The 13,698-nt window shown below is 40.1% G+C and overlaps 1 protein-coding gene across 1 annotated transcript in view; it reads right to left on the bottom strand.

Annotated features, from left to right (window-relative positions):
* Window positions 1-13,698, bottom strand: part of PTPRQ (protein tyrosine phosphatase receptor type Q) — a 198,346-nt gene that overhangs the window by 86,486 nt on the left and 98,162 nt on the right. The window contains exon 26 of the mRNA XM_060165124.1: window positions 3,615-3,938. Within this exon, the coding sequence (XP_060021107.1) occupies window positions 3,615-3,938 (324 nt within the window). The remainder of the gene's footprint in view (window positions 1-3,614; window positions 3,939-13,698) is intronic.

Genomic DNA, 13,698 nt, shown 5'->3' on the forward strand with positions numbered 1-13,698 from the left:
AAATTCTGAAATATATAAATCTTTTCTCTTTTCTCTCTTAATCACAGTGGTAGAAAGGCAACTTTCCATGTATCCCCTTTTCTATCTTATTGATAAAGAACAGAGTAGAAAATTAGTCCTTAAGGATAAAGAACAATAAAAGGGAATAGGAGTAGCATAGAAAATCTACTTAACTACTGATAAATTTTTTTCACACCCAAGTACTCTCTGATGGAGAAGTCAAATTGTGGCAGTGAGATACCAGACCGAGACAGAAGAAAAGTACCAGATAAAAGTCAAACTGGTACTCCATACAAAGGCACTCTTTCGATTAGTCATCAAGTAAAGATCTGGGAGCTGGGGTGAAAAAGAAGCCAAGATTATCCTCTCCATTCCATCAAGAACTAACAAATCAACCAACTAACCACCGATGGCAAAGGAACACATCCTAATAAAACTAGAAAAATAATGCTATTTATTTTTTAAAAAGCTCACACCAATTATGAAATATTTGAAATATTCTACCATTATTCTTTTAAACCAGAATAGGCAAAGTGGAGTAGTAGGGAATTGAAAATGACCAAATTCTAGTGAGTGGGTCATAGACCTTAAAGTGGGGTTGGAAGTGGAGGGACTCAGGGGGGAAGAAATGACATTCAAGCAGAAAGACTCTCAAATTTTCAGAATAAGAATGGGGGATTCTTTAAAAATCCAACTTCCCGGGCTTCCCTAGTGGCACAGTGGTTGACAGTCCGCCTGCCGATGCAGGGGACACGGGTTCGTGCCCCAGTCTGGGAGGATCCCACGTGCCGCGGAGCGGCTGGGCCCGTGAGCCATGGCCACTGAACTTGCACGTCCGGAGCCTGTGCTCCGCAACGGGAGAGGCCACAACAGTGAGAGGCCCGCGTACTGCAAAAAAAAAAAAAAAAAAAAAAAAAAAAAAAAAAAATCCAACTTTCCAGTTTCATTTACCAGCTTTTGAACTGGTCAGGTTATATGTTGTTTTATGCTAATTGAACATCTTCCACCATCCTGTCTAGAGTACTTGAGGAAATGATACATTTAGAAATTCGAATTCCTGGCTCACTGTAGCAGGCTTCTGTCCAAGTGAGACGCTCCTAAGGAGTGGGACGGGAACCCTGAGTGGCAGCAGATGCTCAGGCATATGGTCTATTTTAATCAAAGGTAACAAATTAGCTGCCCACAGGCCAGATGTGGGCTACTGACATGTTTGGTTTGAAAAACTAAATGTTTTTAAATTTTAAAAACATGTTACAGCAAGAAATTAAGTATTTTCACATTAAAAAATCTAACTTTCCTGTTTCTTTGAAAACATCCTAAGTCCTAATAGCATGACTTCTCTATAAGACAGTAATCAGACAGAGGTGAGTAGTGGTTGCCCCTGTAGACGGCACGTTCTGTTAATCTGCCAAGGTTTTCACCACTCTCAGTCGCCTTACATCAGCCTGCTTCATTCATTATGGTACCTGACTGATGTCTTCAGGTAACTTCAAGTTGTCCCTGGTCACTTGTAATTTTGGTTAGTCTTACTGGCTGAAGCAACTAAAATTCGGAACTTTACCTATGTTCTAATCTCTAAGCATCTGTTTCTTTCTGTTTTCTAGTCAATTAGATTATCATAGTTATTTCTTCTCAAAGCTAACAGGCTCAAAATAACCATAATTACTGACTAAACGCAACCTGAATTTGATTTTTCCATATTTTCCTTTTCTTCGTTATGGCACTATCATCCTCTCTATCCCCTGCACTGGAAAACAGTTCACTCTGCCTCCCCCATTTTAGCTTATTTAATCAAGTTTAACGCGTTCAGGAAATATTTATGGAGTGCCTACTGTTGCCAGGCACCATTCTAGGCAATAAAGAAACAGCAATGGTCAAGACACCTTCTAAAAATAAGCAAATACATATAACTAAAAAATGATGAGGTAATTATAAATTTTCATTAAGATAAGATGATATTCTAGAAAAAAACTGTATGGCTCTTTTAGATTGGGTGGTCAGGGAAATTCATTCTTAGCAGGAATCATTCAAGTAGAAGTATACATTATAAAAAGCTGCTCATGCAAAGACAGACGTGGAAAAACATTCCAATCCAAATGAACAGGGCCAAGTTCTAGTACTTTCGTGTGTTCAAACAACACAAAAATTATCCAGTATGAGTGGAGGATAATGGTAAGTGGGAAAATGATTATGGATGAGGTTAGAGTGTTAGGTAAGAGCCAAGTCACATAGGGCTTAGTTAATCATGTTAAGAAATTTAAATCTTATTCCAAGAGCAATGGAAATTCACTGAAAGGCTTTTTAAACAAGGAAGTGACATCATCTGATTTACATTTAAAAAGATCAGCATGAAAGCTAAGGAGGTCAGGTTAACGCAGTGGTAGCAGTAATGAAGGATAGGACTAATATGCTGGTAATGCAAATGGAGGGATGTGTTTAGATAGCATGGTTGAAATAAATCATTGGCGGAGTAGAAGAGGGAAAGAACACTGCCTAAATTTTCATTTTCTGCATTCGGACGATGAGACTTAGTGTTTAGACCACGTTAATTTTGAGAGGATATTAGATACACCTTCCCATTGATGTCAGTTAAATATACTGATTGGGTTCCAGGGAGCAATCAGAACTGGAAATAGATACTTGAGAATAATCACTATATAAGTAGACTTTAAAGCCATAGGACAGGATAAGGTCACTTAAGGTAAGATCTCATAGGGGTTGTGTGTTGATAAAGAAAAGGGCCAATGAAAAAAAAAAAAAGAAAAAGAAAAGGGCCAAGTATATTATCTCTGAACACTCCAACACTTAGATTTAAAAAATGAGAGAGAGAGAGAGAGAGAATAAGCAAAAGAGACTGAGAAAGAGCTATCAGGGAGGTGAGAGAAAAACCAGAAGAGCAGATCTCACAGAAATCAAGAGTCCAAGAGCCACAAAGAAGAGAGGTTGGACGACTGTGTTGAAGGCTGAGTTGTCTGGATTCTGTCTCAAATGTTGAATTGCATTAACAAATATTCATTGAACATTTACTATATAAACATTATGCCAGGTACTCCGGGGAATAGTAAGAAGATACACATTTGGCTACCTAAAAAATAAAGCCTCTAGATCAAAGTTTATTTCACTGTTTATAAAGGTCTACAACAGCATCTATTTATCACTGAAACTCTATGTGTGTGTGTAAGCCTAAAGTCACTGAAAACGTGGTAAAGCCTGGCATAAAAGCAGCAGAGCTTCCAGATACGAGGGGGAAATGTAGGCATAGACGAAGGGTACTTGATGGCTATCAGTATAGCCTAATGACAGACCACTTAGAGGATCACAATGCTTTTTGTTACAATATAAGACTCTAGGACCTTGGTACCACTCTGGGAGTTTGAGAAAAGCCCTAATAATGACTGAAATTGAATTTCCCATCAGGATTCAATTAAGAAAAAATAAATGCTATTATGGTTAATGATGTTTAAGCAATTAGGGCAACCAGTTAATTTTAAAATATAAAACTAAAGTTACAAGAGCAATCTTTACCTATATTTTGAATGATTTCTATGGAAAAACATTTAAAGAGCTTTTTCTTGAATGCAGAAGTATACATACATATACAGAACAATACTTACGACCAGGCAGGGTTTGTGTAGATATCCAATTTGACGCATCGCCATAGCCGGCATTGGTGCTGGCAGCCACTTGGAATCTATACCATCTAAATTTCTTTAAATCATACACTGTCTCTTCAGTTAGGTCAGCTTCGTAGAGGTATTGAATTTTTTGATATTCAACACATTCTTCAGATTCCCATTCTCTGCATTTTTGAGCCCGAAGTTGAGTGGTAATCTTATAATTTTGGAAGTAGCCAAAGATAGTGTCAGGTCTCATCCATGTCAATGTTGCACTAGTTGACTGAACATCAGAAAAAGCAATATTTGTGGGAGTGCTGGGAACTAGAAGTTGAAGGGAAAAAAAATGGAAAACAATTGGAATTACCAAACATTGTGTGAACAGGAGGGAGAAATGGGATTTACAAATATTCCTTTACTATGCACGTAGTGGTGATCTCTTATTACAACTGCCCTTAGATTAACATTCCCACATTTAATAAGCAGAAACTGGAGGGACTTCCGGGAAGATGGCGGAAGAGTAAGACGCGGAGATCACCTTCCTCTCCACAGATACACCAGAAATACATCTACGCGTGGAACAACTCCTACGGAGCACCTACTGAACGCTGGCAGAAGACCTCAGACCTCCCAAAAGGCAAGGAACCCCCCACGTACCTGGTTAGGGCAAAAGAAAACACTAAACAGAGACAAAAGGATAGGGACGGGTCCTGCACCAGCGGGAGAGAGCTGTGAAGGAGGAAAAGTGTCCACACACTAGGAAGCCCCTTCGCGGGTGGAGACTTCGGGAGGCGGAGTGGGGGAGCTTGGGAGCCGCGGAGGAGAGCACAGCAACAGGGGTGTGGAGGGCAAAGCGGACAGATTCCAGCGCAGAGGATCGGGCCGACCGGCACTCACCAGCCGAGAGGCTTGTCTGCTCGCCCGCCGGGGCGGGCGGGACTGGGAGCTGAGGCTCCGGCTTTTGTCGGAGCGCCGGGAGAGGACTGAGGTTGGCGGCGTGAACACAGCCTGCAGGGCGTTGGTGCGCCGCGGCTGGCCGGGAGAGAGTCCGGGGAAGGGTCTGGACCTGCTGAAGAGGCAAGAGACTTTTACGTCCCTCTTTGTTTCTTGGTGCGCGAGGAGAGGGGATTAAGAGCGCTGCTTGAGAGAGCTCCAGGGACGGGCGCGAGCCGCGGCTAAGAGTGCGGAGCCCAGAGACGGACATGGGACGCTAAGGCCGCTGCTGCCGCAGCCAGGAGGCCTGTGTGCGAACACAGGTCACTAGCCACACGCCCTTCCGGGGAGCCTGTGCAGCCTGCCACTGCCAGAGTCCCGGGATCCAGGGACGGCTCCCCCGGGAGAGCGCTCGGCGCGCCTCAGGCTGCAGCGTCACGCCGGCCTCTGCCGCTGCAGGCCCGCCCCGCACTCCGTGACCCTCCCTACCCCCCCGGCCTGGGTGAGCCAGAGCCTCCGAATCAGCGGCTCCTTTAACCCCGTCCTGTCTGAGCAAAGAACAGACGCCCTCCGGCGACCTACACGCACAGGCGGGGCCAAATCCAAAGCTGAGCCCCTGGGAACTGTGAGAACAAAGAAGAGAAAGGGAAATCTCTCCCAGGAGCCTCAGAAGCAGCGGATTAAAGCTCCACAATCAACTTGATATACCCTGCATCTGTGGAATACCTGAATAGACAACGAATCATCCCAAATTAAGGAGCCCTGTGGATGAAAGGCTCTTGGTGCTGCAGCCAGGAGTCAGTGCTGTGCCTCTGAGGTGGGAGAGCCAACTTCAGGACACTGGTCCACAAGAGGCCTCCCAGCTGCACATAATATCAAACAGCAAAAATCTCCGAGAGATCTCCATCTCAACGCCAGCACCCAGCTTCACTCAACGACCAGCAAGCTACAGTGCTGGACATCCTATGCCAAACAACTAGCAAGACAGGAACACAACCCCACCCATTAGCAGAGAGGCTGCCCAAAATCATAATAAGTCTACAGACACCCCAAAACACACCACCAGACGTGGACCTGCCCACCAGAAAGACAAGATCCAGCCTCATCCACCAGAACACAGGCACTAGTACCCTCCACCAGGAAGCCTACACAACCCACTGAACCAACCTTAGCCACTGGGGACAGACACAAAAAACAACAGGAACTACGAACCTTCAGCCTGCAAAAAAGGAGACCCCAAACACAGTAAGATAAGCAAAATGAAAAGACAGAAAAACACACAGCAGAGGAAGGAGCAAGATAAAAACCCACCAGACCTAACAAATGAAGAGGAAATAGGCAGTCTACCTGAAAAAGAATTCAGAATAATGATAGTAAGGTTGATCCGAAATCTTGGAGATAGAATGGACAGTAGAATGGACAAATTGCAAGAATCAGTTAACAAGGACCTAGAAGAACTAAAGATGAAACAAGCAACGATGAACAACACAATAAATGAAATTAAAAGTACTCTAGATGGGATCAATAGCAGAATAACTGAGGCAGAAGAACGGATAAGTGACCTGGAAGATAAAATAGTGGAAATAACTACTGCAGAGCAGAATAAAGAAAAAAGAATGAAAAGAACTGAGGACAGTCTCAGAGACCTCTGGGACAACATTAAACGCACCAACATTCGAATTATAGGGGTTCCAGAAGAAGAAGAGAAAAAGAAAGGGACTGAGAAAATATTTGAAGAGATTATAGTTGAAAACTTCCCTAATATGGGAAAGGAAATAGTTAATCAAGTCCAGGAAGCACAGAGAGTCCCATACAGGATAAATCCAAGGAGAAATACGCCAAGACACATATTAATCAAACTGTCAAAAATTAAATACAAAGAAAACATATTAAAAGCAGCAAGGGAAAAACAACAAATAACACACAAGGGAATCCCCATAAGGTTAACAGCTGATCTTTCAGCAGAAACTCTGCAAGCCAGAAGGGAGTGGCAGGACATATTGAAAGTGTTGAAGGAGAAAAACCTGCAACCAAGATTACTCTACCCAGCAAGGATCTCATTCAGATTTGATGGAGAAATTAAAACCTTTACAGACAAGCAAAAGCTGAGAGAGTTTAGCACCACCAAACCAGCTCTACAACAACTGCTAAAGGAACTTCTCTAGGCAAGAAACACAAAAGAAGAAAGGACCTACAATAACGAACCCAAAACAATTAAGAAAATGGGAATAGGAACACACATATCGATAATTAGCTTAAATGTAAATGGACTAAATGCTCCCACCAAAAGACACAGATTGGCTGAATGGATACAAAAACAAGACCCATATATTTGCTGTCTACAAGAGACCCACTTCAGACCTAGAGACACATACAGACTGAAAGTAAGGGGATGGAAAAAGGTATTTCATGCAAATGGAAACCAAAAGAAAGCTGGAGTAGCAATTCTCATATCAGACAAAATAGACTTTAAAACAAAGACTATTAGAAGAGACAAAGAAGGACACTACATAATAAGCAGAAACTTAAGGTGATACTTCACAGAGCAATGGTCCAAAGGGTTAGGGGACAAAACAATTGTGATGTTTTTATTCCTAATTTTGCTTCCAAATTCACTCACAAGTTACTTATAAAAACTTACTTTGGTTCCTTATATAAGCACTGGTACAAAGAAAAATTGCATGCTCATATAATCCTATGTACTTTCCGAGGAAGGGTCTGAGTTTTTAATATTCAGTTCCCAAGAAAGACGTTCTTATATTTAAATGACTAGATAGACACAAACACATCTTACCTATAGTAGATGTTGATTATAATTTAAACAAGATTATTAAATGAATTAATAATGTATACAATTAATTTTAATTTTATCTTGCACATATTTAAAATTAGTATAACCCTTTCTAGAACATCATCAAGCACACTGACATTAATACACAGAATAAGGTATCTGTATATCACCTGCAATCACATGGTCCTACTTGGAGTCATTTATTAGATTTTGCATTAACCACTGGTTTGCTATATTCATACTGTGTGTCAGGCTCTGAGGCTGGTGTTAGGAAATCAAGATACATAGGCTTATGTCTTGTTTTCCAGAAACAGTCACTTATTAGACAAGTATAATAATATAAGTGTGTTATGCTTAGAAATATAAAAGAACAATGAATTAAGTGACATGGGCACTTTTTTCATGCCTGTCCTTGTATATGTGCAAGGACCTTTTCTCAGAAGGCTGAGATAGAAAGACTGATAACAATGACTTGTATGAAAATTACACAATTCATAAAAACTATATGTTAATATGTGCAGTAAAGAAAATTAATGAGTTAGAAAATTCATTCATAAAACTCATTCATTCCTAAACATATCATATTAATTCAGATTTCAATAAACACCTAATGAGCATCTAATTTATGCCAAGTACTACTGTAGGTGCTGGGAATACAATGAACAAAACAGACAGAAGTCCCTACCCTGGTGTAATTTACATTCCAGAGGTTTATATACAACACAAGTATAAATAAGTATTATGTATAGTATTTTGGATGATGATTAGTGTTATGGAAAAAAATAAGAAAGGGAAAAAGGAGGAAAAGTTCAAGGATAATGAAATGAGGACAGCCCTTGGCTAAAAAAAAAAGAAAGCGTGACTGATTAGGAGACATGAAGTTCCTGATGAAGGTGGGGAAACTAACCATGTGACTGTTTGGAGGAAGAACATTCCCAGCAGGGGGAAATGTGTGATTACAGGCCCTATGTTGGAATCATGCCTGGTATATCTGAAGAATAAAAAAGAGGCCAGCGTGGCTAGTAGGAGGTGAGGTCTGAGAAGAAACACCGAAGGCTTGATTATATATGACATTGTAGAACTTTAAGACTTTCACATGAGCAGAGGAGTTACAGGCTCTGAAGTATGTTTTCACTCTAGCTACTGTGGTGAGACTAGACAAGGGAGAGAAGGATGAAAACAGGGAGAGTAATTAGTAGGCTATTTCAGTGTCAACACAAGAGATCAGGATGGCATGAGGCAGGACTGCAGCAGCAGAAATGAAAGCAAGTATTCAGATTCTGAATATAATTTGCAGGAGAGCCGACAGGATTTGCTGCTGTGTGACATGTCAGGTATAACAGAGAGAAAGGAGTAGAAGAAAGCTTTAAGGTCTTCGGGTTGAGCAAACAGAAAGACGAAGTCACTTAACCAAGAAGGGGATGACTGTGAAAGAAGTAAGCTTTGGTAAGTAAGATTAAGAATTTATTTTGAGCATGTTAACTTTGAAATGCCTATCAGATACCCAGAAGGAGATGTCAAATAATAGATGGATGCATGAGTCTGGAGTTCTGTAGGGAGATCTGGACTTGAGTTAAAAATTTGGATTTCCTCTTAATTTTTTTTTACTGAACTATCTACAGACCTATTGCTTGTAAATTTGCCTAAACCTGGAAAAGAAGAGAAAGTCTAATGCAATGGAAAACAAGTAGTAAATTACTTAAAGCCATATGATCAGATTCAATTACTGTTTTCAAATACTAATACTTATCATCAAATCTTACTGTATTTAATTGAACAGTAACCTTTAAAAAAGTAGCTCTACAAACAGAACACTTATAATATGACTTACAACACATTATCTTTAGTTATGCATAAGAGCAATGAGAGAAAAAGTTATTTTAAGGAACAATTACCTTTACAGAGGAAGAAGTTTTAGAACTGACTAAAAAGTAGAGTTTCCATGATTTATTGAAATCCCTCAGCCACTAAGTTTGAATTCAGACCTCTTGGAGATAAGGCACATTTTCAAAATATTCTAACACAAAGCAGAGAAATATGACTGATTTGGGGGTTCAGGAAAAGTGTTAAGAGAAAAGGTTGCATGTGAGAGGAGATTCCACTAAGTGTAAAGGTAGAGATTCAAGAAGAGGGGGGTAATGTGATCTAAGTCAAGTTTACAGCTTATAATTGACACTGGCAATGACAAAGAGAAATAGTCTGAGGACATACTATGGCACAGGATTACAGATAGCTTCTCAGGCAATGGAAAGCTGTCAAGGTGACAGAATCAGATGTTCAGTAGTACATTTTATCAAGTCTAGTCTGATAACTGCAAACAGGAAAAGGGACAAATTCATAGAACATTTGATTTGTTCAGCAAAGAAAAAAGAAAATGATAGCAATAGGAAAGAGGTGAATTTTTAGATCTATTTTGGTGGTAGAATCCATAGAACAGGCAAATGAATCAGAAGATCACAGAATCAGAATCTGAAGGAAACTTAGAGATGATCTTGGTCAACCTGTCTTGTTTATGGAGGCAGATGTCCCCCAAGAATTTTGGTACCTACACCTTCTTCCAGTTTTTCAACCAAACACTGATAGGTGCTGATGCAAAAAAAATTTTTTGCAGCTGTAATTAAGATCCAAATCAGTCAGGGAGAGATAATCCAGTGGGCCTGATTTTATAACGAGTCCTTTAAAAGCAGAGAGTTTTCTTTGGGTAGTTACAAAAGAGGAAGTTAAGTATTCTAAGCAAGAGATTAGATTCAATGTACAAACATTTCTCCATGGCTGGCTTTGAAGAAGGAAGGGACCACCAGGACATCTCTAGGAGCTGAGGACAGCCCTTGGCTAAAAGCCAACCAGGAATTGGCTCCTAGAACTGTAAGAAACTGAATTCTGCTGCAACCATGTGAGCTCGGACGAGGACCTGTACTCCACATGAGAACACAGCCCATGGATAACTTCATTTGACCTTGTGAGACTCTGAGTAGAGAATCCAGGCACAGCATACCCAGACTCTGACCTACAGAGCTGTGCTCTAATAAATGGGTGCTTTTTTTTTTTTTTTCGGTACACGGGCCTCTCACTGCTGTGGCCTCTCCCACTGCGGAGCACAGGCTCCGGACGCGCAGCCTCAGCGGCCATGGCTCACGGGCCCAACCGCTCCGCGGCATGTGGGATCTTCCCGGACCGGGGCACGAACCCGTGTCCCCTGCATCAGCAGGCAGACTCTCAACCACTGCGCCACCAGGGAAGCCCAATGGGTGTTGTTTTAAGTCACTAAGTTTGTGATAATTCATGACACAGCAATAGAAAACTAATACAAATTCACTCTACCAAATGACCAATCTCTACTTATCTAGCCTGTTCTTAAATATACAGAGCAAAATCTTGAGGGGCTTTATTTTAAAATTGATTTCCAGATAGCTCTATTAGTTTGTACAGCCTTCATTATTTTGAACAGATATCTACCTTCCTATAAATCCTAATTCTACACTGAACACCCACATCAAATAGTCCTAGTCCTATTTTCCTCTCCACTTTACTCCAACAGTTATACCGAAGAACTAGAAAGGTTTTTATTCTGCATTCATATTAATAAAAAAGATTGAGCAATTACTCCAAAATATATGTTTATTTATATATTATATACATATATGAATGCCAACCATAATTAGATTATTTCTCTGAAGGTCTAGATTAATTCTTGGAACACAACAGGCATTTAATAAATATTTTTGAAAGTAGGAACAAATGAATAAGAGGGTATAACAGGAGACTTGATTTAGATAGATGGTCAGGAAAGGTTTTCCTGATGAATTATAATTTAATCAGAGATCTGACAGATAAGATGTAACTTCCCAGGGGAAAAGCATCAGGGTGTTAAGACTCTGAGGAAGAGAACATGGCACATTGGAAACATGTAAAGAAGGCTGCTACAACCACAAGGAGATGAAGAGGAAGACAGAAGGTTGGAGATGCAGGCCAGAATCAGATAATGTTGAGCCTTGCAGTCTGGATTCAAGATTTTCAGTTTTATCTTAAGTGCAGTGGGAATACTTGATAAGTTTTATATTGACTTTTCATTTGCATTAAAACCATAGACAAGGGCTTCCCTGGTGGCACAGTGGTTAAGAATCCACTTGCCAACGCAGGGGACACAGGTTCAATCCCTGGTCCGGGAAGATCCCACATGCCGCAGAGCAACTAAGCCCGTGCGCACAACTACCAAGCCTGCGCTCTAGAGCCCGCGAGCCACAACTACTGAGCCCACGTACCACAATGCCTGAAGCCCACGCACCTAGAGCCCGTGCTCTGTGACAAGAAGCCACCACAGTGAGAAGCCTGCGCACCGCAACGAAGAGTAGCCCCCACTCGCCGCTAGAGAAAGCCCGTGCACGCAGCAATGAAGACCCAACGCAGCCAAAAATAAATAAAATAAATAAAACCATAGACTCTGCTCTTCCCCATGAGAGCAAGGGACTGTGGTCCAGACATTTCCCTTTCTTTCCAGTCCATCACTAACTACCCCTTTCATGTTTCAATTTCCTTTTCCTAGGGTTTACTAAGCAACTAAAGGTGGAAGGAAAAAAGGATGCATTAGCTATTCAATGAACTGGAGAAGGCAGAGGAGGCTACCCTTTCCCCATATTTCATCAGGCGGGATGACTAGATGCCCATGGCTCGCTAACCAACTTTTTTAATACCCTCCAGTGTTTAGATTTCAGGAAAGAAAACTAATGGCAAAGTTCGTTGCACAGTAAAAAATTTTCAGCAGATTAATATTTGTCCACAGACTCCACTATTCTCCAAATAAGTGTTACAGAGAAGAAAAGGTCTAAATAAGACAGTACTTTAACTTGACAAAGAAACAAGATCCATACAAGAGTTATTTCTAACCTGGCTAAAGGAAGGGTAACAATAATTGCAACTGCTTTCCATGTGACAAGCTCAGGGATGGGCCTTGCACGGGACACCCAGAGTCTGGCACGTATGGGCACTCAGTAAGTGTTGATTATGTGAATAAATCATGGTTCATGAAATAGTCCTTTGGTTTCATGCAATACAAAATTTTGTCCACATTTTTCACTCAAGTGTATTTATAAAGATGAACAAGAAATAAATCTAATCTGAGGCCAAATATGTACAACTTGTAGACAATTTTTTTCAACAAGGCTACCTCAGACGCACACACAAATGACCAGCAGTATGTAGGCCTCATTTATATCCAGCATCTTCTCTTTTGATGAACCGTGTGTTGAACTAGACTATTTCAAGGCAACCGCCCTATTGAATTACAGATACAAAAAGGATTACACTCAGTTTAGCATGGAGAATCAGATTTCCATTCTTTAAGAATGACTAAAAACCTCAACCTTTTTCTATCCACAGATGGTACTCATTTGAACACATCATTCCATGCTTCCTGGAATAATCATGCAGCTTGTTTAGATTTTCTAAACATGACTGAACTGTGATGAAGCGATCAACATTCTCTGCCAAGGTATTCCGTAAATTACATTTTTATGCATAAATTATTCTTACCGGCGAAATACTTTCATCATGGTTGAATTGAAAGTCTGTAGATCTATCTATACAAGTAAAAATTTGTTACACTTTAAAGGCATGCCAGTTTTTAGTGATTATTTAGTATATTCCACTTAGAAAATGAAAATGTGTATAAAATGTAATTATTCTCTAAACTTCTGAATATCAATTATAAGAAGTTGCCAACCTCTTATGATAGGATGGTAATTTGTACTGACTTCTCACTGACCTGGTTAAGTATACTAACATGGAAGACCAAGTTTCCTTAAATCTTTAGTCATGACTATATACATGTATCTTCAGGCAAAGATATACTCTCTTTTAAGCAAAACAGGTGTCTGAAAAATATATAAATACTTATAAAAGTTACAAAAGTATCAACACAATCTTTCCTAGTTTATTAAGAATATTTTTGTCTCTACTAATTTTAAACAAACTACAAAACACAAGGTACAAATATATGATCTGAACATACACAAACAAAAGTACAGTTTACTAACACTAACATAATATGGATCAATATAAACATAGAAATGCCTGAAAAGTCGGGTGCAAAGAATATTTCCCAAACCAGATATACATTTTGCACTAACCTGAATTTAATCAATATCATTTACTAGACATTCAGATTGAGTGGTATTGGCAAGTTATAAGTCTTAGGGTATAAGCCCTTCTTCATACATATATAAAAGTAATTTAGCTAATAGAAACTATCACAAATAGGTGATGCCAGGAGGAAGGCTCAATGGAAGGAGAAGATCTGGGAGCTACAACTTAAAGGAACAACTGATGATTAGTACAGATGAGGAAGAAATAATGTTTTAAGTA

This window comes from Lagenorhynchus albirostris, chromosome 11, assembly GCF_949774975.1.
Source record: "Lagenorhynchus albirostris chromosome 11, mLagAlb1.1, whole genome shotgun sequence".
In the NCBI taxonomy this organism is placed as follows: Eukaryota; Metazoa; Chordata; class Mammalia; order Artiodactyla; family Delphinidae; genus Lagenorhynchus; species Lagenorhynchus albirostris.